Below are 23,849 nucleotides of genomic sequence, written 5' to 3'. Positions count from 1 at the left end.
ATTAGCAACTCTTCCTGAAGCTGGCAGATGTCCAGAGCTTTTCTCAAGTCCAGTACTTCAGTAGAGGGTGAACCCTTGGGCTTGTGGCAATTGGGATCAAGCATGGGGCCCTCTGCTTACAGGGGCATCTGGCTCCAGTATACACACAATATATTCTACAAGGAGACAACCTTTAGAAAAGTTTGTTTTTCAATCTCCTTTTGGTTATATTTAGTCACCAAATGTATCATGTTATTTGAGTTTTAGGAAAACATCATGATTTGGCTGAAAGTATACCTTTTTCCACTTCTTTACGAATTGCATGACGCATGAAAAATAGGACACTTCCACCTGAAATAGCCTACATGCTAGGGGGGATCCCACGTACAAATAAATGACAGTTCGTGACTGCTTGGCCACTGATTGTGTTGCGCGCTGACAAACGCATTTGTCCTCTCTTGCCCTGCCTCTCCTCTCCTGGAACTTATGCTGAAGCACACACTCCAACACACTTCCTGCACTGCCAGCACTCTAAGAAGAAAAGCTGTTGTCATGGCAACTGAGTGCCTCGCATATATTCGCTGTGCATATAGTAAAGCCAAGGTGGGCACCGGCGAAAGCAGAGGTTAACATTTTTGCCTCTGGAAGGGGGGAGCGATTAGATCTTTATTTATTTATATTTCCAGTTTGTTGCTCGTCCTCAAAGTGAGCACGCAAATTTGCACAAGGTCAGTGCAATAAAATACGACCTTAAGTGCATGCCTAAAATTAATTCATTCATTAATTAATTAAAATTAAAAAATCTATTTCTTCCCAATCAAGATTCAGTACATTTTTGCTAAGATAGCAGTGAGTGGCATCTTTTTAATATTCGTTTCTTTTAGTTCACTATGACTTTAGTTGTTTATCAGTTTGTGAAATTCTTTGAAGTTGTGTAACATCCTCGTCATCTCTGTTTTTGTTTTGTTTTTTTCCATTTCCCCTTCATTCGGGTAGATTTCTTTATCGGGCAACTTTAAAATGCAAATGCACGAAGTTTCCGGCTCCAGTAAAGGCAACAAAACCTTCACTGCTCTTCTTTCCTCGTCACGCATTAAGGTCAGCGGACAAAGTGTGAGAGGGAGGGGAGGGGAGACTGGCGGGGAGGCGGGGAAGAGGAGCTGACCGCTGCTGTTAAACGGAACTCCAGAGACCAGAGGATCGCGGGACAGAGAGATGCCGCTGGTCACTCACTAACGGCGCGTTTTTGTCAAGTATAAGCACTTTACTGCAGTTTTTCCACAGGCGGTTCCATTGAAGCTGACCTCGTCTGGACTCTAAGTTTGTGCGCTCGGCCGCGGAGGTGACAGGCGGGACTCGTTGCTGCTGCTGCTGCTGCTGCTGGTGCTGTTCCCCGCAGAGACGGAGGTGATGGACCGAGAGGCAGACGCGGATGCGAGGAGGAAGATCCAATTTTCCGTGCCTTCCTCCGTGCCCACCCAGCTGGACCCGCGACAGGTGGAGATGGTGAGATCTGAGTGTGGCTGTAGCCTACACGGATGATGACAGTGGTTGTGGAGATGGAGTGTGTGGAAGGATTGTTAAGCTCAGGCTGGGTAACTGCATCTGTACATTTTAAAAGTAAATATCTAAGACATGCTCGCCTCCAGCTCCATCATTAATGCTTCTTCAGGGGCATCAGTGCTTAACACTGAGGCTGACAGACTGCTCTAGCAAGACTTTGCAAAACTCTGTTTTGATCTTTGTATGTTACTCTGTGGGCAGCAGGGTATGGGCAGTGCTGGGATTAAGCAGAGCTCTGCAGCTACAGATTTTTTTTTGGAGTCCTTAAAGTTGATGAGATATCTTTGCCCTTCTATCCGAATGGAGGAGGAAGAGGAGGAAGTGAGGGATAAAGCACCATTTGTGGCATTAAAAATTAGTCGCGCCTGAGTAATAAATCCTTTACCACACACAAGAAACAAAATGCAGAAGGTATTAGTCATACCCTCGTGGAGGTGGTGAGCATATTATGTAAAGTCAGATCCGTTATCTGTTGCTTATGCTGAATCATCCCAAAGCGAGCGCTGGTCAATGCAAACAGTGCAGGACAGGGTGAAGAGGGAAGGTATTATGCTACACAGTATGAGCAGAGATGTGCATGTGTTATTGGTGGTGTTAATGACAAGAGCCCATAAAGGTCACCAAGTTACCAATGAGGTAATATTTGGACACAAAAAGCAGCAAATGACAGGCCTGTCCATTCCTTCTGCAGGAGATGTTCATCTCTTAAGTCGCTCCCTTAAGGGAAGTTTTACTGGAGACCAGGTGCAGAGTAAGAAATGTTCTTTTTTTTCCAAATAGGAGATTTGGAAAATTTCAAATGGCATCTGTTTGGAAAGCTTGTTTCAGCCTGATAAATCAATAAGTTCTGGGCAGATATTTTCTGCTGCATCTGCTGTTTACAGCCCACTCGTGGTCTCTGGGTTTTCTGTTTGCTTGATTCATACCCCGTCCAGAACAGAAGGGGTATTTTATTTGCTTTTCTAAGCAAGGCCATGCATTTTAACCCACTGATTAGGATGGCACAATTCTGAGTGATATTTTAACTTAAATACAGTCTGATGCTAATTAGTTGCTATACTCTACCTGATAGACTTGTTCACATTACTTCTTCACTCGTTTTCTCTATAAGATGCTCTGGCAGTTTTATCAGCTCAGAACTTAGTAAGATTATGGCAATCTTCCTCCACTGATTAAATAAGACTGCAGGAAGCCAGAGACATCATATATCAGGAGGACCCTGAAGAAGCACATTTCCTTCAAAGTAGGAGCTACATAAGGTTACAGGGCTTCATTTTTTGTGTTTTTGGTGAATCACGTCACCAAAGTGACCATAAGTCTGCTGGAACAGTGTGCACAAAATAATAATCCTCAGTCATCTGTTGATGAAAATAAGAGGGACGGGATCAAACTAAGGAAGTCCTGCAATGTATAAGAGATACAAGGAAACAGGCTGAGGAGATAAATACTCATTCACCTGCAAAAAGAGCTTTGTGATCTATAGTTTTGGAACCCTGTATGGTAATCTTCGAATTTCTTCTTTCTAACTGACCAAAAATGCCCTGTGGTCATATCATGTGGAATGAGACTCGTATGAATGCTTAAAACCACAACTCTCATCGATAACTGAACCCAACATGTAGCAAGTCCTTGTGGGAATGGGTTCCTAGCTCGAAAGACCTTGATAGCACCTCATCGGCTGAATTTCATGATCACTTTTTAAAAAGCTGAACTAGAAATGACCATCTTCGGCATCAGTGTACACACACATAAAAGGAAGTGATTTCAAATTCATACATACAGTAAAAGTGGCACAACAACAAGTAAAAAAAGAGGAGATTCAAATCCTGTGAGGACAGACCTCAGCAATGACTTATATTCAGCAAATTTCCTCTGTAAGGAAGTCTTGTACCCTGGCAGCAATCCTAGTAATGACTCAGGCAGTTATTTTGGCAGTTTTTTTTTAAGGTCCCATGAGTGAAAGAGGAGAGAGCGATAACTTTAAATCCAATAGTTCTCGGCACATAAAAATTGCAAGAGCATAATAAGCAGTCAGAGCTGATTTTGTTTTTTTTAATGCTTAAAAATAAATTGTGCTTACTTTGATTTTAAAAGCGTTTTGATTATAAGTTACACCTGAGCTACACATGCAACAAGTCACATGATATTTTGGCATCATTAACAGCTCTTCCAGGGTGCCAACAGAGCACATCAGAGCACGCACACCATGCTAATTCATGTTATGGACAATATCAGCTTGCTTACCTAAATCTTTCCACAATAACAAGTAGATATGGCTGCCACCAAAAGTCTTGAGCCTCTACTGTATGCATGTGTGAGTGCAACAGCATGACTAGTTAATACGATCTGTCTTGTAATACTTCTGTTTCCATCCAGTGGCGGAATTTGCTTCAAAAAACAAGGGGAGAGCTGCAGGAGCAGTGCTGAAATGTATTTTTTCTTGTCTGTCCTTGAAATTTCTGTTTACTGAGGTTTTGGGTTCCAAGAAGGTTGTTTTCACTTTCAATAGCCACCTTCTCTTACAGTCTTATGAGGTCTCATCAAGAGTGTCTTGTCCTTTTGTGGTCCTTGAGAAAGGCTGCCCATCGATAGCGACTGAAACGTCTAGAATAAATCAAAATAAAGGCAGGAATAAACGGAACACATTGAGCTGGAAAGGGAAAAAAGGTGGAAGAAAAGAGACAAAGATAGCTGACAGAAGCCGAATAAGACACGCAAAAGGAGAAAAATCATCAGCCAAGGAGACGACTGATTAAAAAGAAAGAGATTAGCTCTGGATGACTGAGGAATGAATCAAGGGCAAGGACAACTCATGCCAAGAGCACACCACAGCACAAATAAAAAGCTCTAAAGTCTAATAGGGTCTTATTCTTACAAACCCAGCACACACGCCCCTGTTAAGTCATTAATGCTACTTACAGAGTGGGCTGATGGCTTAATATTGGTCTTAATATTGGTAAATCTTCAGACCTAGATGAAGTGACTGTAACTGACAACGGGAGGTATAAACTAAAATCAACAAGACAGTTTCTGTTTTCAAGCGCATTAATTATGTTTCCTTTAATTTGTGTGGGTTCAGCTCCTGTTCTCCACTATCCAGGCCAGTGGTACAACAAGATTACACCATTTAAAGTTCATTTAGAAAAAAAGAAAGAAAAAAAACAGGTCAAAAGTCCGAAGTCATGAGTCGTGTTGTGGTCAAATCAAGCTCTGCAAAGGATTATTCCCTGAAAAGCGTTTTGTGTACACAGTTTTATACTTTTATTGCATGCATTTAATCATTAAGCACATAAGTTATTTTTGCGTAAAAGGCTTTTTAGGTCACTGCCCCCCACCCAGTGTTGTCATTGTTCATTTAAACATCGAGTATGACGCACTGGAGTTGAATGTTATGCAACTAAAGGTCATCCGACCTACCAAAAAATGGGGTGTGGGATTAATGATTTACTACATGACCACTAAACTTAGAACCCGTGCTGCTGCTTAAATTTGCCTTTCTAGACGCGTCTGTGTTTTGATGGTAGCTGGAACATAAAAAGAGCTATTTTGCATGGCTTCTTATAACCCCAAAGCATCTATCAACGAGTTCTAGTAACATTTAAAACACATTACATTTCTAAATGGATTGAAAAATACGATCAATAAGTTGACCTTTTCTGGATATTGAAAAGTACAGAGTAAAGAGTTAGCTATTAAAAGGAAATGTTAGGCATAATTCATTTAAATAGGTTTCTGTGATGTTTTAAAAAATAGCCCAAACTTCTTTAAAGAAGTCTCCTTCTGCTTTTTGTTTTCCAAATTTTTGTCAGACCCCTCACTCAGTCTTTGTGTGTTGCTATCCTTTATTGTCCCTCTATCAGTATCCTAATCCTCAGCCTTAACCCTATGCTATCAGAACATGGCAGAGGGACTTTGTCCCCTGAAAAATCTCCTCAAAAATCTCAAAAAGCAATCAGGGGATAAAAGATAAATATAATAAAACCAACAGCCGACGTCAAAAACGAACCTTACATTTTTTAGGGTTAAGGTTACTTCTAATCATCAATGATAACATGATAACTTAGACCTCAGTGGTTTAAGACATTATTGGACCAATAAAATGCATTTTCAAAGAACACTTTGGGTAATACAGTTTTTAAAAACCTGAAGAATAGAGTATCACCTAAATAATAAGGTCCATATCATAAAATACAATATTAAAGTTATTTATTGTTCTAAAATAACAAACACAATAAGCCCAGCATGTGAGGAGGAACTATGAAACATTAATCTGTTTCCAGTGAAATCAGACGTCCGCTGCAGCCACACTGAGCAATCAGTGGTATTTACAGGCATTTCAGACATGCACAACAAGGACCTGATGAAAATAAAATATGTTCCCTGCAGGTGCTTGACCTTCCGGCTACAGTGTTAACAAAACATAGGTCACTATGTCTGAAGAGGCTCTCAGACAGGTGCTCAAAATGTGGTTTGGTCCTTTGGCCCCACATGCTTTTTTCCCCCCTCCTGAGTGCTGTTTGCACATGTTTTATGTGTTTATTGGATTGCCACACTCATATTTTCATGTTAACACATCTTTAACCTCTAATAGGGTGCTTTGTGATTCATATTTAAATTTGTTCCCCCAAAAAGGGGCTGCATATTTAATTCTAGTGTGTGACTAATGAATATGGATGAATGCAGCACACAAAGGGAAGCAGAAGCTGTAAGAGTTACTCCAGAGTGAAAGCTGCCCACACGTTTCAATGCCTACACTCTTCACTGTGATTGGCTTGGCAGCCACTTGTATCTCGTAACAATGTTATCACCATCACACATTACAAAATAGAGCCGGCGATGAGTATAGTGCGTGTTTTCCATAAATAACAAGATATAAAAATAATGGTGAGAAAATGTAATCAATCTAATAAAAGTAAAAAATTCTCTGAAAGGACACAATAAGGATCCTGACAGTGTTATATTATTGGATTTTTGCTGTTTCTATAATATAAATTCTTAATTTTCCCTACTTTATTTAGTGTGGAGCAAATTAATTGATTTGTAAGTTGTTATGTATTTTGCTTTTGGAACTTTGAAACCTGGAAATGACCTTAACAACTCTCCTTTAAAATCTTAATCTGAAAACTATCCAGAAATAGTGCATGAAAAAGTACATTATTTCACTTTGAAATGTTATGGGAAAGTAAATTATAAACTGGAGGTCCAAGAATAAAAGAGCATTACTAGTACAAAGTATTCATGTGTCACAGGAGGTGACGAATACAGCAAAATTTTGCCCCATGGCCTCAAATTGCATCCTTTTGAACCGAATTCAAAGTTAGAGAGTTCATTTACAAGTCATATTACTGACAGGCTTAGTTTTGCGATGCCCGACTATCAGAGGAATGTGACAGGTCGGGATATGCTGTAGATAAACACTCATCGGAAACTTGGGGGTCCAACTAGTACTGAGTTGGACCCTCTTATAACTTCAGAACTGCCTTCATTTTTCGTTGAATAGACCCTACAAGGTGCTGGAAAACACCTTTTATAGATTTTGGTTCATACTGACATGAATCTTTAAATTCATTACACCAATCACGCATTCTACCACATCCCAAACATCTGGTAACTGTGAAGATAAGCTGAATATAGTGAACTCATGTTCTGTCATGTTCAAGAAAGGGGTTTGAAATGATTTAAGTTTTGGCACATGTGGTCATAAAGGGACGGACACGGTCAGCAACAACACAGAGGCGGTGGTGTTTGAACAATACTCAAAGGTGCCCAAAGTGTGCCAAGAAAATATTCCCACACCATTACACTCCAGAAGTGTCATGACCGTGCAGTGGCAGGCAGGAAGTGGGCCCAATTGCAGGACTCAAACACAAAAAGGTAAACTTCGAAAAGCAGCTTTATTCACTGGGAAAACTCCTCCATAAAAATTAACTCACAAAACAAACCAAAACCCTGAGTAGGACTAAGAACAAAAATGCTAGGAAACCAGAAGCGGAGGTACAACACAACAAAGGGCAAAGGAAACCACAGGGCTTAAATACACAAGGGAGTAACAAGGGAATGGGAAACAGGAGGGAAACACAGCTAGGACTAATCAGACATAATGTGACAAGGGGAAGCAAAACTAGATACATTGCACGCAGGACAAGGACTATCAAAATAAAACAGGAAACAGGATACAATCACAAAGACACAGGCTTGACACTGAAACATAGAGAAATGACTGACTGGGGAGACAAAGGGAACATGGAGACGTGACAAGTAGCCTGAGCCACTGATACAAAGCAGGGTGGATCCACCCTTTCATGTTGTTTACACTTAATTCTGACCCTACCCTTTCCAAATGTTGCTGCTGCTAAAATTAAGACTGACCAGATCAGGCTACATTTTTCCAAACTTCTGTTGTCGAATTTTGGCGAGCCTGTGCAAACTGTAGCCTGAGTTTCCTGTTCTTAGCTGACAGGAGTGGCACCTGGTGTGGTCTGCTGCTGCAGCCGATCTGCTTCGAGGTTCGACATTTTCTTCTTCTGCTCTTTAACGCTGCCTTGGTTGTAGCAAGTTGTTATTTGAGTTACTGCTGCATTCCTTTCAGCTCGAAGCAGTCTGACTATTCTGCTCTGACCTCTGACATTGACAAGGCATATTTTCTTTTCATATTCTCTGTAAACTCTAGAGATAGCTGTGTGGGAAAATCCCAGTAGGTCAGCAGTTTCTGAGATACTTAGACCAGCCTTTCTAACAAACAACCATGCTGCATTCATAGTAACTTAAATCATCTTTCTTCAAGAAACATAAAGAAAGGCTTCAACTTTATTTATGTATGTTTTCATACATAAATGCACTGTCATTTGATTGGCTGATTAGATATTTATATTAACTAGCAGTTGAACAGGTGTACCTAACAATTTGGCAGTTGGGTGTATATTTAATGTTTTGTGTATTTTGTGGTTACTTTGACTCTCCTTGCTTCACACATAAAAGACAAGAAGATGAAGAAGTACCAGCTGCTTTGTATGATGGAGACATATTGTAAACATGTTACAAAAGAACTAGAAAAATTGAAATGATTTCATCCAAGCGATAGGAACTTGTAGCAGAAAAGGAAATAAATTTAAATAATCCTTCCGCCTTCTATCATAAAATGTAATCCTCATTCACAAACAAGCTGGACAGGCTCTTGAATGGTGTTGCATAATGATATGCATTTATTTTTTAATGCATATAGTTTTCAAAGAACAAATCCTCTGCATACATGCCATAAACCACAGTGTAGAATAAATGAATGTTGGTTATTGAAGCAGTGAAGCCCCAAAGAGAAAAAACTCTTCTATCTCTCTCTTTCTGCAGATTCGTCGTCGGAGGCCGACACCTGCCACGCTGTTCAGATTGACGGACCCACCATCACCAGAAGAAGACAGCAGCCCACATCAGGTAGATATGCATGTGAATTATACGAGTTAAAGATCCAGTAGTAAAAGGTTTGAATCAAATTTCAATGATACAAGGTGATAAGTTCCCAAACACCACAATACAATGCAATCATGGCCTCTGAAATAAGTGGAAAGGTGGTGTTTTGACTTTCTATGTGCATTTTGAATGCCTCTTTTGTTTTGTTTTTTTGTTATCATTAAGCCCTCATTTCACTATTAAAGTCAAAGTTTCAGGTTATTATATCAAAATTTCCAGACAGGTATCGCAAACATTTCACTTCCTAACTCAAACGTCTGAGAAAAGAACTAGAGACTGAAAAAAACCTTTAATTTCCAAGTTATTAAATTGAAGTAATAACTTGAAATTTTGACTTATTGATGATGAAAAATAATTTTTTTCTGTTTTGAAACCAGCTTCTACATTTTCAAGATGTTTCTAAAACAGCTGCAGAAAAAATTTTCATAGGAAATGTCAAATTCGATTATTTACATTATGTACATTACAGTGACAACTAATTCTGCATCTTCACTTAATAACACAGCAAATATGTGAATAAGTGATGAAGTTTTTATTTATGTTTTACTCCATAATTTGCCTGTTACAAGTATGAAAGTGCTTTTATATTTTGTTTTATCTTTTCATTGACTTTTGCTGACAAACCTGCACATTGTGCATTACTGCCTTTCTGCTCTAATCCTTGCAACTAGAAAGGCGCGATTATTATATTTCTTATATTGTGTCATTTGTTTGACGCAACAATAAGACAAAAAAGTGTTGCGTACACTTTTAGCTGTAAACCCTGGTTTGCATTTTTTATTTCAGCAGTGGGCTCTTGGGGAAAATGGAGCTTTGAAAGCCAAACTGGTTCACATGTCAACCTACCAGCCGCCATCTCTTAAAGGTAAATGAACACTGACTCAGATCATTTTGTGTGTGTTTTTCCCTTGTACCCACACACTGGTTTTTCTTGTTTATATAACAAATGACACCAAATGAAAGAATTTGGGAGACCTAATTCTGCTGTGGCAACCACCATGTGGTCTCTATCTGTCTGGACTACGCACATATCCAAAAACCACAATGAGAGTGTGTGTGTGTGTGTGTGTGTGTGTGTGTGTGTGTGTGTGTGTGTGTGTGTGTGTGTGTGTGTGTGTGTGTGTGTGTGTGTGTGCCATGTAAGATTAGGAGCAGTGGCAGCTGTGAGTCTGTTCTGGATCATCCTGGATTATAGAATGGCTGCACAGCTGTAACACAGTCTCACACACTCGCTGGCACATGCACACACACTATCAGATGCAACCAGAGTCACACAGACTTAAATACACAGAATAAAAACAACTCTGTTGTTATAAATATCTATACAACATACGTTTTTATGCGTCTTCTGTTTTGTGGAAATTGTGGCTTTGGCACCTGCAGCCATGACAGTTGCCACTCATAATATTAACTGGGTTTTGCTGGTTTTATTTGTGTGATATATAGCATTTATATTTTTATATAACAGAAAATTTTCATTTCATAAGACATCCATGTATATTTTAAAATTGAAAATCCACATTAAAAAAAATGTAACAAAATTTTAAGATTGATTTCTACTTTGTTTTAATAGAGTTTGATATATTTTCATTGCTTCACAGAACATTATTTATCTTTAGAGTTCTTTACCTTACCATTAACTCGTTGTCTCTATATGCAGATGACATAGTCCTTTCCTGTGGATACTGATCATTAGATAAATGACCAGACAGGTGATTAGAAACATAACTCCAAAGTGATTATACTAACCTGTATAAAAAATAAAATAAAATTCTGACCTTTGCAGAAAATAGTTGACATGACCTAATACTGAGTTAAAAAATGTCAGTTTAAATAACAAATCTTTTTTGTCACCTTTTTTCACATTTGGTCCATTTGTGCTAATTGTATTTCTGCTTCTCCAAAACAATTAGCAAATTTTCATATATTACATTTCTTTTAACAAGACATAACAGCCATTTGGCATGCATGCACTAGGACACATTTTAGGTTCCTTTTCGAGCTGTCAATGAATAGCCTCCACTCATCTGCATTGTACTTATAACACATTGCACCCAGTGGTCAGATAGCGATGGTAGCGTGGCCGAGCGGTCTAAGGCGCTGGATTAAGGCTCCAGTCTCTTTGGGGGCGTGGGTTCAAATCCCACTGCTGCCAAAGCACATTTTCCAGAATTTCTCATATATTTGCGATAAAGGGCTATTCTATTTCTATCTAAATAACATTACAAAGAATGGAATAAGATCCTTTACATGATTCTTGTTAAAAGAAAAAGCATAGACATAGACAAATATTGACTAAACAGTAGTAGTCATCAAAATGACTCTGTGGCTCCCTCTATACCAGGGGTCCCCAATCCCAGTCCACGAGGGCCGGTGTCCCTGCAGGTTTTAGATCTCACCCTGGGTCAACACACCTGAATCACATGATTAGCTCATTACCAGGCCTCTGGAGAACTTCAAGACATGTTGGGCGTTTATCAATATGCGTACTTGTGCGTACTTGCGTTCTCGTGTACTCGTGATACGTCATCAGTCGGAGACCAAGTACTGTTCCAATTCGAAGTACGCATCACGCCGAGAACGCGAAAAAGTCCCGGATGTGTTCTCGATCCGCCCATTTTATCGAGCATGCATCGGTGTAGACTTGGGACAGCTATATATCCCAGAATGCATTTCGTCCAAAACTCAACAGCGGACTCCCGGCACATCGCCCCCCCCCCCCTCCCCTCCCCTCCCCGCCCGCTCGCGGTCTTCTCACTACTCAGGTTAAAGAAACCGCAGCAGCTGTCTATAGTATTGAGTGTCCACTAGAATAGAAATAAAAGCGTTCTAACATCTCACCTGCTTGTTTTTATTAAGGTATGTACACGTATGTACATGTACACTATTTTTATTAATAGAGGTTTCACTACTGAGGTTAAAAATGATATATAAGTTACTTAGATCACTTCTAAGTGTTAATGTTTGGTTTATTTCAGTGTTTTATTTGTTCCTGAGTAAACCGGTTTGGCTGTGATTAAAGTTAAGCTTCATAACATGTTACTCACAGTTAAATTAGGAGGGACGGCAGTAAAACTCCGGACCTGTGACATCATCACGCACGCTGGTACAAATCACGAGTCCGTGCTCGCATTTGAGAATTGAGAGACGGCCCACGAGTCCGCTTTCGCGTTCTCGGCGGGCTCGCATCTGCGTTCTCGGCGAGCACGTACTCACCGAGAACGCGAGTACGTATCGCGTGCATTTGGGCATTGATAAACGGCCGTTGAGAAGGTAATTTATCCATTTAAATCAGCTGTGATGGATCAAGGACACATCTAAAACCTGCAGGGACACCGGCCCTCGTGGACTGAGATTGGGGACCCCTGCTCTATACCATTGGAATACCAAAAACCCAGCCTTTTTCCCTTAGTAGATTTACAACACACACCCAGCTCAACTAAATGAGGTCTGCATGGCTGGTCTTGTTCATTCAGTTTCATACCAAAATAAGCAAATAATCCCATAATAGCGGTAATAGAGCAAAGGGGATATCATTTGTTAAGTCAATCAATGTTAGATTTCACACGCATTGCACACAGTTGATGTGCAACATTACAACTCTAGATATACAAATACAAACACAATAATCTCGTTTATCAACCTATTCTTTGTCCTCTAGAGGACAATGGACAGATTAATAGAAAATTTGGTATTTTTATTAGTAAAATGTTTGCAGTGTAACTTCATTCATCATAACTGATTTGTATTTTCAGCTGTCCAGAAGATGGCACAGGCCCATTTGTCCTCACTTGACATGAAGTCTGTAGACACAGAGTCCTCTTCAGGGGAAGAAGAGGAGCAACATGATGAGGAAAGGCAGCAGAAAGCCTCAGGTGGGTAAGCTAGGATAGGCTTTCCCATTTTTGGATTTTTTCTGGCACTTATACCAAGTACGGACACTTACACTTTGGAAATTTCTTTTCATGTTGGATCTAAAAGAAGAAAGCAAGGCACAGAGGGATCAGCGTGGTCTCCTGGACAGTCTGACAGAAGGTCATCGCCACAAAGACAAAGAGGATGCCAAAGAAAGAGAGGAAGGAAATGCAGAATGAAAAATGAAGAGGGCCCTGATCGAGACAGTTTTAGAGATGAATCAATATGCATAGCACATGTGTGTGCCGTACATGTGCGTGTATGGATATGTGTATGAGTGTGTATTAATTGGGTCTGTGGGTTTGTGGAAACATACAGTGTAAAAGAGGAATGTGGGGAAAAAAGAGAAACACAACAGAGATTATATGATAAAGGTCAGAATATCATTGAGCTGACTGAGGAAATCTTTAGCTGGAGACTTGTGAAGGAAATTCTGTCTCCGTCAGCCAAAGAAACGAGGGCTAAATTCCAATCAGCCAAGGACACTGCACAAGAAATATAAGAATAGCTAAAAACTCTCGTATTTTCATAAAGCATTCATTAGTTCAAAAAGGTGTTTTGTTTTTGTTTTGTTTTATTCAGTTTGAAGGTCTGGGAATACTGTGAGACATCTGAGTTTGAAGAATTAGAATTTAAATAGCCTTTGTTGACATCATGTAAATGGGGCATGAGCTGAAGTGACACGGGTGCTAAATTTACAGTTCATGTCCGATTAGAAGCAAAAGAAGTACATAAAAAATCAAATGCCAAATGTCACAGTGGGTAATGAAGATACATCTGCAGCTAATGTGTGTGTTGTACAAATGCACAAGATTATATTTTGTATGTAGTATCAGTGCAGACAGTAACAGACTGCAGTGCGATGACCAGTTCCAACTGGAATTTAGCTCAGAAACTGTGACACTGCTTCCAAAGTTATGTCCATCTCTGAAGTTTGCTTTCCTCAGTCTTTCAGACATTTGTCTGCAAGGTCAAGAAATCAAAAGACGGAGGATTACAGACGAATTCAGCGCAGTCACAGTAGACCAGATTATATCCTAACAGATTAATCCAACTAATCACGATAATGCAGCAAACTGTTTCAGGCTAGATATTTTAAACTGTTTTTTTTGTAACATGGAGATTAGCGGACATGATATGTTTGGGATGCCACACATGTTAGCTTGATGCTGAAATAAAATCTACCTGATTTTCAGAAACATCACATATGAAGGTTCATTCATGACCCTGTACATAAACACTGTTTCGTGCCGGTTGATAATAAATCATTTATGAGGCTGTTGGTGTTTGTGTATTTGTATGCCTAATGCTTCAAACATTTCTTTTCCTTGAAAGACATATTTCATTCGATTTTTATTCGAACCAAACCATGTCACCATATTTAGGTCATATGTAGCTTAAACATTTTTGTTATTGTTTGTGGGATTTAACCAAGAGTATTTGTGTTCTTTAGCAGTACACACTCACCTGCCAGTTTATTGCATTCACCTGCTCAGCTGCTTATTAATGAAAAAATCTCTGACTACCCAATCACAATGCAGTAACTAAATACATTTAGGTATGTAGACATAATAGCGAAGACCTGCTGAAGTTCAAACTGAGCATCAGAATGAGGAAGAAAAATGGTTGATTATAAGTGAATCTGGGTATTTCATAAACTACTGATCTACTGGAATTGTCCCATTCAGCCATCTCTACAGGTTACAGTGAATGGTCTGAAAAAGAAAATATTCACTGACCTGCAGCTCTGGGTGAAAATGCCTTGTTGTTGTCAAACAAAATTTACAGAAGAACATCTCTGAGTGCAGGTTAAAACTTGAATCAGATGGATTACAGCAGCAGACGACCACACCTGTGCTGTTACTGTCAGCTAAGAACAACAAACTGAGGCAAAAATTTGCTCACATGGAAAAATGTTGTCTGATCTGATGAGTACTGATTTTTCAGAATTTAGTGTAAACAAGCCTGTATCCAACCTGCTGATGGTTCAGGCTGGTGCAGGTGGTGTAATAGTATGGGTAATATTTCTTGCCACACTTCAGGCCACATTAGTATCAGTTAATCCTTGTTTAAAGCCAGAGCCTACCTGAATAATGTTTTTGACTATATCCATCCTTTTCTGTGTACCCACAGTGTACCCATTATCTGGCTCCTTTCAGTAGGATAACATGTCATGTCACAAAGCTCAAATATTCCCAGCCTGGTTTGTTGACATGACAATGAGTTTCCTGTAGTAAAATAATCTTGATAGTCACCAGATGTGGGAAGAAACGTGGTACCGACTACACAGAGCCCCAGTAGTAGAAGAGAGCATGTAAACCCAGAATGAAAAGCTTTTGCTTGCAATTTTTTGCCCCTAACAAATATGTGCTATAATTAAATTGCTTGAATAAATTAGATCGGTGAATGAACTTTGATTCCTCAAACGTTCATCACTTACAAACAAGCTGAAGGAAGCCAGCTCTTTCAAAACAGATGTGACCAGACCATAACTAATGGGTTAAGAATGGTTTAGCTATTAGCAGTTGTTAAAAACAACTTAACACCAGGAAACTCAAGGTCCTTAATTCCAGGAACAGCCAAAAAGTGAAGCAGTGGGAGCTTGTGTTTTCATCTATATCGAGTGCAGTCTCAACCAAAAGCTTAGCACTAAGCCTTACTGTATGTTGGACCACCAATTCTTAACTGTGAGGTATTTTAAGGAAGCCACCGCGTCTCATGCTGAAAAACAGCATTCTAAAATACTAAAATGACACTTCTTATGAATTAAAAGAAAAGAAAAGGTTGTAGGTAGTCACTTATATCTTCTAATCGCCAAGGAATCATTTATTAAACTTCAACTAGTTAGGGCCCGAGCACCGAGAGTGCGAAGGCCCTATTGTATCTGCTCCGTTTCTTCTTCTTCTTATTATTATTATTATTAGGGCCCGAGCACCGAGGGTGCGAAGGCCCTATTGTATCTGCTCCGTTTCTTCTTCTTCTTCTTCTTCTTATTATTATCATTATTATTATTATTACGGCAAATGAATCGGCCTTTTGAGGGCCTAAACATGCTCAAAAACTCATGAAATTTTGCACACGCGTCAGGTCTGGTGAAAATTTACGTATTTTAATGTCCGTAGACATGTCCAGGGAAAATTGGCTCAGTAGCGCCACCTAGAAAAATGAGAAACGCGAGCCCCCGAGATGGGTATGACCTACATGTATAAAACTCGGAACACATATCTAACGTTAGGAGACGCACAAAAAAGTCTATTATGGCCATGTCCTAAACCCAACAGGAAGTCCGCCATTTGGAAGTGAACGTGACATTTTGGCTCTAATTTTGCCATTTCCATGCCTCGAACTTTTGCGAACTCCTTGGGATTTGATTGCATAAGCTTCATATTTGGTCAGTGTCAACTACACACCTGGGCCATGTTAAATTGCGGAGCTTTTGAGTTTTCGGGATACTGTGAGGCCGTGGCGCCATGGCGAATTTCGATGACTCGCCATGAAAATATTATTGCCTCTCATTCTGTCATACATGTTCCGACCTGGACCAAAGAGAACACATATGATAAGGCTCCACCCCTGAACATATTTCAACTGCCATATTTGACACCAGGGACAGCGCCACCTAGTGGGAACAGGAAATGTCATGTTTTACACTTTGGTGTACAGTATTGTTATGGTTGACATCTGCAGCCTCAAATTTCTCCAGGAAAGCCTTAAGGAGTTGGTCTTGGGTTACAGTGAAAACTGTGAGTTTTCGCGAAAGGGTGTGACCCCAGCAGCATGGCGATTATTGATGTCCCGCCATTAAGAAACAAATTAGTATAACTCAATGAAATCTAGTCTGATCAGTACCAGACTTTACAGGGATGATGTCAGACCCGCCCTGAACAGATTAATGTGCCCATTGTCAGGAATACGCAGAGCGCCACCTAGTGGGAACAGGAAATGTCATGTCTTATATTTTCTTGCACTGATTTTCACAGGTTCATCGTGGCCACTTCAAAAGCGGTGAATATCACCATCAGTCCCTCATGATGCTTCAGTGAGAAAATTGTGACTTTAAACTGAACGGCGCACCCTGGTGGCAACGCAGTTCACCATGAACAATGAAGTGGCTTTTAAGGGGCTTGGAAAGTTTAAAATGTCTTGAAATTTGGCGCACACCTCCAATGTCATGAAGGCTTTGCTGTTATGTGATCATTTTCCTTGAATAGCGCAAAATGGCTCCACAGCGCCCCCTACAAAATTTCAAAACAACAGCCCCTGCTCTGTGTTTTATGTATGAGTTTGAAACCTGGCAAGCTTATTGGAGATATCAAGATGTACAAAAAAGTCTCTTGGAGCAATATCCCAAATCCAACAGGAAGTCAGACATTTTAAAATTAATGTGTAAATTTGGCGACATTTTCTCCTCTTTTCAGGCCTCATACTTTGACGAACTCCTCCAAGGGATTTCATCAGATTAACCCGATCTCCTGCGTGTGGAATCTAAAGACCTTTGTGATGTTAAATTGCGAAGCTTTTTACGTTCAGGGAAACGGGGTGGTCATGGCGGCACGTGGAGTTTCAATCACTCGCCAAAAAGCAGTAATCTGCTGTCACTCAAAAACACAACGTCCAATCTCTCCCAAAGATCGCAGGCGTGATGAGACTCGAGCTCGGAAATGTTTGTTATGCCATTTGTCAGTAATGGTTAGAGCGCCACCTAGTGGGACGACTATAATAATGGTTGAATGAGATGAAATTTTAGCTGGTGGTTAAATGCATGAATTCCATCACTGTGACATCAGATCGGAAGCGCTGGTTTTAGGTGTTGGGCTTGGCTCGACGCGCCGGGGTGCTCGGGCCCTCATATCGCTGCTTGCAGCTTTAATTTTAATTAAAATTCATGGTGCAGCATTACAGTGCAGCAGATCCTTGCATAATATTTCAAAAGTGGATAAATGCACCAAAATGTGCATATTTGTCGCTTTTTGATTTATATGCTTTTGACTTTCACACATTCTGGTCTGTCTCTATTATTCATTGGTGGACAGTAATTCTAAATTTCTGCTTTATTGTCTAGCATGCTTCACTCTATAGTCAACAAGAGCAAATTCAATAACATTGAAGTCCAATTGCAGGTCAGCAGCAACACGATATGACAAAAGTTAGTGAGTCCTAAGAGGTATAAAAGTGGAGAGACATCCTCAGTGACGCACCTTCTTTATAGTGAGTATAACTTACTACCATCAGGACAAATGTATGGGGTTCCACCTCTGCAAACTTCTTGTGCCAGAAGTTTTTTATACTTTGTAGTGTAATTGTTGAATAAATCCAGGTGTTACGTCGAGGGTGTCATTTGCACATAGCTGTGCTTTGATTCTGGGTGATGTTGCAGCCCATCTTGTTAATATCTGTGATGTTTGTAACAGTGACATCTTTATTGTTGTGGTTCTGTTTATCTGAAAGCTGCCCAAAGGGGCAAATTGAATTTGTGGATTATAAATGTTACTGCTACTATATGGCATCACTAACATTTGGGTTGTGATAATATTTAAAACAAGGGTATCAAACATAAGGCCGGGGGCCCAGAACTTTGGACTTTTAAGTGTATTTTCATAAAATTAATTACTATTATTAGTTGCGCTCAACTAAGGTACCTCTAATTTTAGTGTTTCATAAACACAAATAAGTTTGGACACTTATTTGGTTGCTGATAGTGACGATGTGACGCAAACAACAGAATTTGAAATCTCCATCTTCAACACTTATTTCTCAGCAAACTGTGCAGACTTATACATATACACACATATATATATATGTATATATATATATATATATATATATATATATATATATATATATATATATATATATATATATATATATATATATATATATATATATATATATATATATATATATATGTATATATATATATGTATCCTAGAATATTATTAAATGTGGTGTATAGGGCCCAGAGTTCTGTGTTTGGCCCTGTGCATATGGTAAAACAGAAGATTTGCCTCACACATAAAACCAAAATCTCTGAAGAATGTTTCCAGCATCTTGTTGAATCTTTACTATGACAAATTAAAACAGTTCTCAAGGCAAAATGAACATGTGAGTGTAATACGTATTACCCAAGGCAACAAGTTAGTTTTGTTAAGCTTTTTTTAATGTTAGAGGAACACAAAAGAAGCTGTTAATAGTGTCTTTACACATTATAATTAATTTAGAGTACAATTAGTAACCGCTTTGCAGCAAGAATAATAATAACAACAACAACAATGATATCTCTTTACTAAAGAGATGTGTTAAGGCCCATGATGAGATTTGAGGAGCAACTCAAGATGATCAAGTAGCGACACCTAGTGTTCAATCCTTCTAATTACACAAAATATAAAATGATTCCCTAAAATAGCACATAGTACCAAGAAAAAAAGGAATAAATAAGCATTGCATTTTTATTCATACAATCAAAAATCATCTCAACCTTTTGAGTAATTAGCAGCTGAACGAAGATAAGCACATGCTGTTTACATACGGCTGGGTAATTCCTGTGGGGATTTTATGTGATATGCCTATATACTGTAGTACTAATGTTTACATTCTTGATGCTGTAGGAACTGCAGGAGGTGGCTGCCTTTACTAAACCAATAAGTGCTTCTGCAGCAAAATAGACTCTCGTATACTTTCACTCTTAGAAAGACAGACGGAGGTCCGGAGTAACATGATGAAAATGCGACAAAATGTGGTGGAATAAAGTGAAACATGTCATTCGTGTGGAAACTGGAATACCTTAAAATGACTAAAGCACAGGTTCTAACTCAAAACAGAAATATGTGTGCATTTTATTCTCAGCATTATCAGCAATCCACTTTCTAAATAACTGCTAAACATTTACCCAGGCTTAATCTATATTATTTCAGTCTGAATAGTGACTTATTTAATTTCTTCTTTGAGATTTTTTTATCTGCCTTCTTTGCTTTTCTCTCACTTGTTTACTTTCTCCCTTGTTAATCCTTCTTTGCCTTTGCAAAAAACACTCCAGTCACATCATCAACCCCCACCCTCATATCCTGAGTCAGTGTGTAAACCTCCAGTCGGATCAGAGTGTATCCACTCTCCTTCAAACTAGTACAGACCTGGGCCTCATTCAGTGGGACCACTGGGATCTTCACCCCAGGCCCCGCAAGATAATAACTCTCACCGAGGGCTCCGATGAGCATGAGGTGCCCACCAGGGCGCAGGAGCTTCCCGATGTGGCCAAGGGCCCTGGTGAAGGCAGCGAGGTCAGGGCTGACACTCTCCAGGCAGAAGCAGGACACCAGACAGTCGGCCCCTGCCGAAGGAAGGGCGTCAGGAGCCAGGGGCTGAGAACAGTGCACGTCAATGGGGAGGATGTCCGCGACGACCTGACGTAGCTTTGCAGCTTTCTCAGTCCACGCTGAAGGCCTGTTTGAGTGAATCATCAAACTGTATAAAACAGCTCTTTCAGATTGGCACCATATTCTAATCAGTGCATGAATTTTTATCATTATCATTAAACTGGCAAGTATTTTATTTTCATTTAGACACTTTTTTCTTGTCTTGTTATTAAGAAGAAAGCTCCACGATAGAACCCAAAATAAATTCTTATGACACAGAAGGCAACTTCATTCTGAGGACTGTGCAAGAAAAGAGTGTTGCTTCAAGAAAATCAAAAAGAAAAAGGAAAATTTGTGATCTAAATCTTGTTTTCTTCTCTTTCTCTGTCTTTGGTAAGCCATACAATATACCAGGTATCTAACAGTCACTGAATCTCAGTAACCATCATTTTAAGCTGTACCAAGTCTTTAGCTGTAGTTCAAAGTGATCTTTTCCATACCTTCGTCCCTCCAGTTTGCAGACGTGCTGTAGGTATGGTGTCCAGTCAAGACTGCATTGTCCCTCATCCTGCAGCCAGCGCCTCAGCTCCTGCCGGTTCACCTCCAGGAAGTCTGTCAGGAGCACTTTACTAAAAACCTCACAGCCGCTCATCACCTGGTACAGGGTGGGACCTGAACCTATGTCCACGAGGAGCTCACCACTCATATCACCTGGGAAGAGGGGAGAAAAAAAGAGCAAGGTGAGATCATGAAGGAAAGATTTCTTGGTTAAAACATTATCATATTAGATGTAAACATCCTCCGTCCATTATCATTCCTGACACCGAATCACTCAGTAAAATAAAAGTGATCATTCATTAAATAACCTCATAGCAAAAGAAAAAATTATTATTTTTATTAGGGAAAAGCTCTTCAGCAGTGCTTGGACCCACCCAAGGCTCTATTTGTTTTCTGCTACAAACTAGGAGAAGGAAAAATGGGGAGATGAAAAAGCAAATGAGTGATGAAGCAAATTTTTATTGCATTTCAGACACAAAATACGCTAAAACCTCCTTACCTTCAGTAAAAGCTCTGTGCAGGCATGCCAGTTTCCACGGCACAATGCTGTCTTTTCTTGTGAAGTCAGCCCGTGGTGGAGTGTAGTTGTACTGTAGATACGCGGCAGGATCAAATCTCCGGTAGCAGGCTTTCATGGCTGCCACTCCATTCTCTCTTCCTTTTTCTTCCATCATCCTGCTTTCTCTGCTGCGATACCTTGCACGTCTGTTTTGGCTGGTCAGTCTTCAGGTAAGCTGCTGACACCCCTTGAGCTGAATTATATACTTGTGTCTGTGTGTCTCTGTGTGGGTGTATCTGTGGTATTATGCGTGTGCTTTTGCTTTGGGCTACTCTGAGTTTCATGGACAGAGATAGAGATCCTCTTTTTTTAGTCGATGCTGCCTGATAGCATTTGTTCCGTTCACTTTCCCTGCCCTAAGGCACTGATACCATCAGATCAGGGGGCTTCCTCCAACACTAGACCCAATAATGGACTCCTCATGTGGCTTTTAGCTCCTTCGCCCACCTTTCAAAAGCCTCTCATATCTACACAATCATTCTAAAGGGCCTTTTGGAGTTAAATGGCACAGAGCAGGTTTGTTCTTAGGCAACCCCTTTCGAAAATACAAACAGGTCTGTCTCAAAGACAAACAAGTTTGTGTCTGTCTTCGTTGGCCATTTCACTTTGTGATTTTGGTACTGAGCTGCAGCGATAAGGAATATCAAGTGGTTGCAAAGTAAAGGTGGGGAAGACTGCCTCCTTACGTATGCCTCACATAAGAAGTCAAAAATTCAAAAAAAAGTTTGAAACTTGTAAAGTATTTCATTGACACTCACAAAAAAAGGAGAATGATATAAATGATCTGTCTTGCTAACAATCTTAGATGGTTTTTTAAAATAAAGCTTTAAAAAAATGTAATTACAATGCTCTTTAAATATTTGTATATATACATTCAAACAGAAAATCTTTCTCTTGCTCACCTCAAAGCATTCCTCTGTCCCCTTAGTGTCCACAGACATTTCACACTCTGGAGACTGTAAGGCACATTGAGACAATTTGGATTGTTATTAGTCCTAAATATGTAAATAGTTGTGAAGCTGTTATTATTGTTAGGTTGAGTGTAAGGCTTCATGGTACAGTGGTTTACACATTAGTCTAACACATGTAAGAGCCCTATTTTAATAAAGCTAATTAGGTTTGTGGGTATTATTCAGCAGTGTAATGAAAGAGTTATTTAATAAATACATTGAAATTTAATCCTTTAAATATAAATTCATTAGAATATGTAAATGGAAAATTATGACTGAGAAAAGAAAGAAAAAACTGATACTGTCTGAAAAGAAAAGGGCAAAGACAGATACATTCAGCATTTAACTGTGATTAGCATTGTTTAAGACAAACAACAACCACAATGTATAAAATCCAGGTGAAATTCCAGTACCAACCAGAAAAAAACAATGCAAAGGTATCAGATGTATCAGGGCCGCTCCATCACACACAATACACAACAATATAAAAACCACCGGGATTGGAAATATAAAAATATGTTTCCACTAAAGTTATCAGACATAATAACATATTGATATAACATACTGAACACAAAGTACGCCTGAGGTTGATATACCCTAGTAGTTATCAAGAGGGAGACATGAATGTGTATGTCCTCATAATTCCATGAAATCGTTGTGAAGAACACAAACATAGTTAAAAAGAGTTAAAAAGAGCCAAAAATAAACAGAGTTAAAATGTTGCACCACCCACTCGCACAGACACGTTTGTGGATTAGTGCAGGCAGGAGTACGGTAAGGGTCAGTTCCTTCCCCTGAGTCAGATAGACAGATAATAGAGCAAAGGAGAGGAGGAACATGGAAGAACAGATAAAAGGGAAAAAACAGACAACAGAGAAAAGAACAGGGCAGGTATAATGGAATAATACACACTTAGCCAGAGCAACAGGAGTCAATTTAGTTATCTATAGTCCCAGGGGCAGTGGGGGTTCAACAGTGTGAGTCAAGTCTCCTCTGGGTTACTCTATTTTGTCGAAGCACAATAGTGTAATTACAAAAATACAAAAGCAAAATAAAGTCATGTTTTGATATCTTTTAACTATATGGAGCAACTGAAATATAGGTGACAAGGACATGATTTCTGCATCCACTACTTCCAGTTACTTTTAAATTGACTAAATGAGAATAATAAATGAAGCATTTAATAAAAAATATTTGCATTTCAAACTGCTGTGGCCGTCTGTATCATTACATGTCCTAATGTGAGTTTGTGAGTTGAAAAAGCATTTAGAATATATTGATTCCTTAAATTTATTTTTTATGATCTATCTTTTGTTTTACTAGAAACTCTTACCTATTTATCACCCCTTACCTCTGGTGCTCCTCCACCAATGCCACTGGAGTAGAGCACTGTCAGTATTACAGTAGTGCCCAACAGCAATGTACGAGAGCATGACTGTCGGGTGGCAGGGGTTTATTTTGAAAAGTGAAAAAATTACCGTCTTCCGTTCTTCTTCCGCATTTCGCCGGCCG

General features: G+C 39.5%; 2 protein-coding genes and 1 non-coding gene across 4 annotated transcripts; 2 read left to right on the top strand and 1 right to left on the bottom strand.

The window, feature by feature from the left end:
• The first annotated feature begins 1,117 nt into the window (after positions 1-1,117).
• On the top strand, positions 1,118-14,200 carry LOC116327476 (protein phosphatase 1 regulatory subunit 1B-like). Of its 2 annotated transcripts, none has more exons than XM_031749072.2 (5): positions 1,118-1,485; positions 8,887-8,970; positions 9,796-9,871; positions 12,762-12,881; positions 12,988-14,200. In XM_031749072.2, exons 1-5 carry the CDS (start codon positions 1,390-1,392, stop codon positions 13,098-13,100), a joined length of 489 nt encoding a protein of 162 aa, XP_031604932.1. In that variant the 5' UTR covers positions 1,118-1,389; the 3' UTR covers positions 13,101-14,200. The 2 variants fall into 2 exon arrangements, with proteins under 2 accessions (XP_031604932.1, XP_031604931.1); XM_031749071.2 differs by having other exon boundaries at positions 1,122-1,485; positions 9,793-9,871.
• trnal-aag lies at positions 11,080-11,161 on the top strand. The gene has a single exon. It is a non-coding gene; the product is annotated as a tRNA-Leu (tRNA).
• Positions 14,201-19,110: 4,910 nt separating the features above from the next.
• On the bottom strand, positions 19,111-23,828 carry LOC116327519 (phenylethanolamine N-methyltransferase). The gene is made up of 5 exons (XM_031749145.2): positions 23,689-23,828; positions 22,290-22,343; positions 21,328-21,562; positions 20,771-20,981; positions 19,111-20,358 (listed from the first exon to the last, which is right to left on the bottom strand). The coding sequence occupies exons 3-5, from the start codon at positions 21,500-21,502 to the stop codon at positions 19,920-19,922; spliced, it is 825 nt and encodes a 274-aa protein (XP_031605005.2). The 5' UTR covers positions 21,503-21,562; positions 22,290-22,343; positions 23,689-23,828; the 3' UTR covers positions 19,111-19,919.
• Between the last annotated feature and the right edge of the window lie 21 nt (positions 23,829-23,849).

This window comes from Oreochromis aureus, linkage group 8, assembly GCF_013358895.1.
Source record: "Oreochromis aureus strain Israel breed Guangdong linkage group 8, ZZ_aureus, whole genome shotgun sequence".
NCBI lineage: Eukaryota > Metazoa > Chordata > Actinopteri > Cichliformes > Cichlidae > Oreochromis > Oreochromis aureus.
Note: the sequence above shows the minus strand (reverse complement) of the source record. Positions and strands in the feature narration are given on the sequence as shown.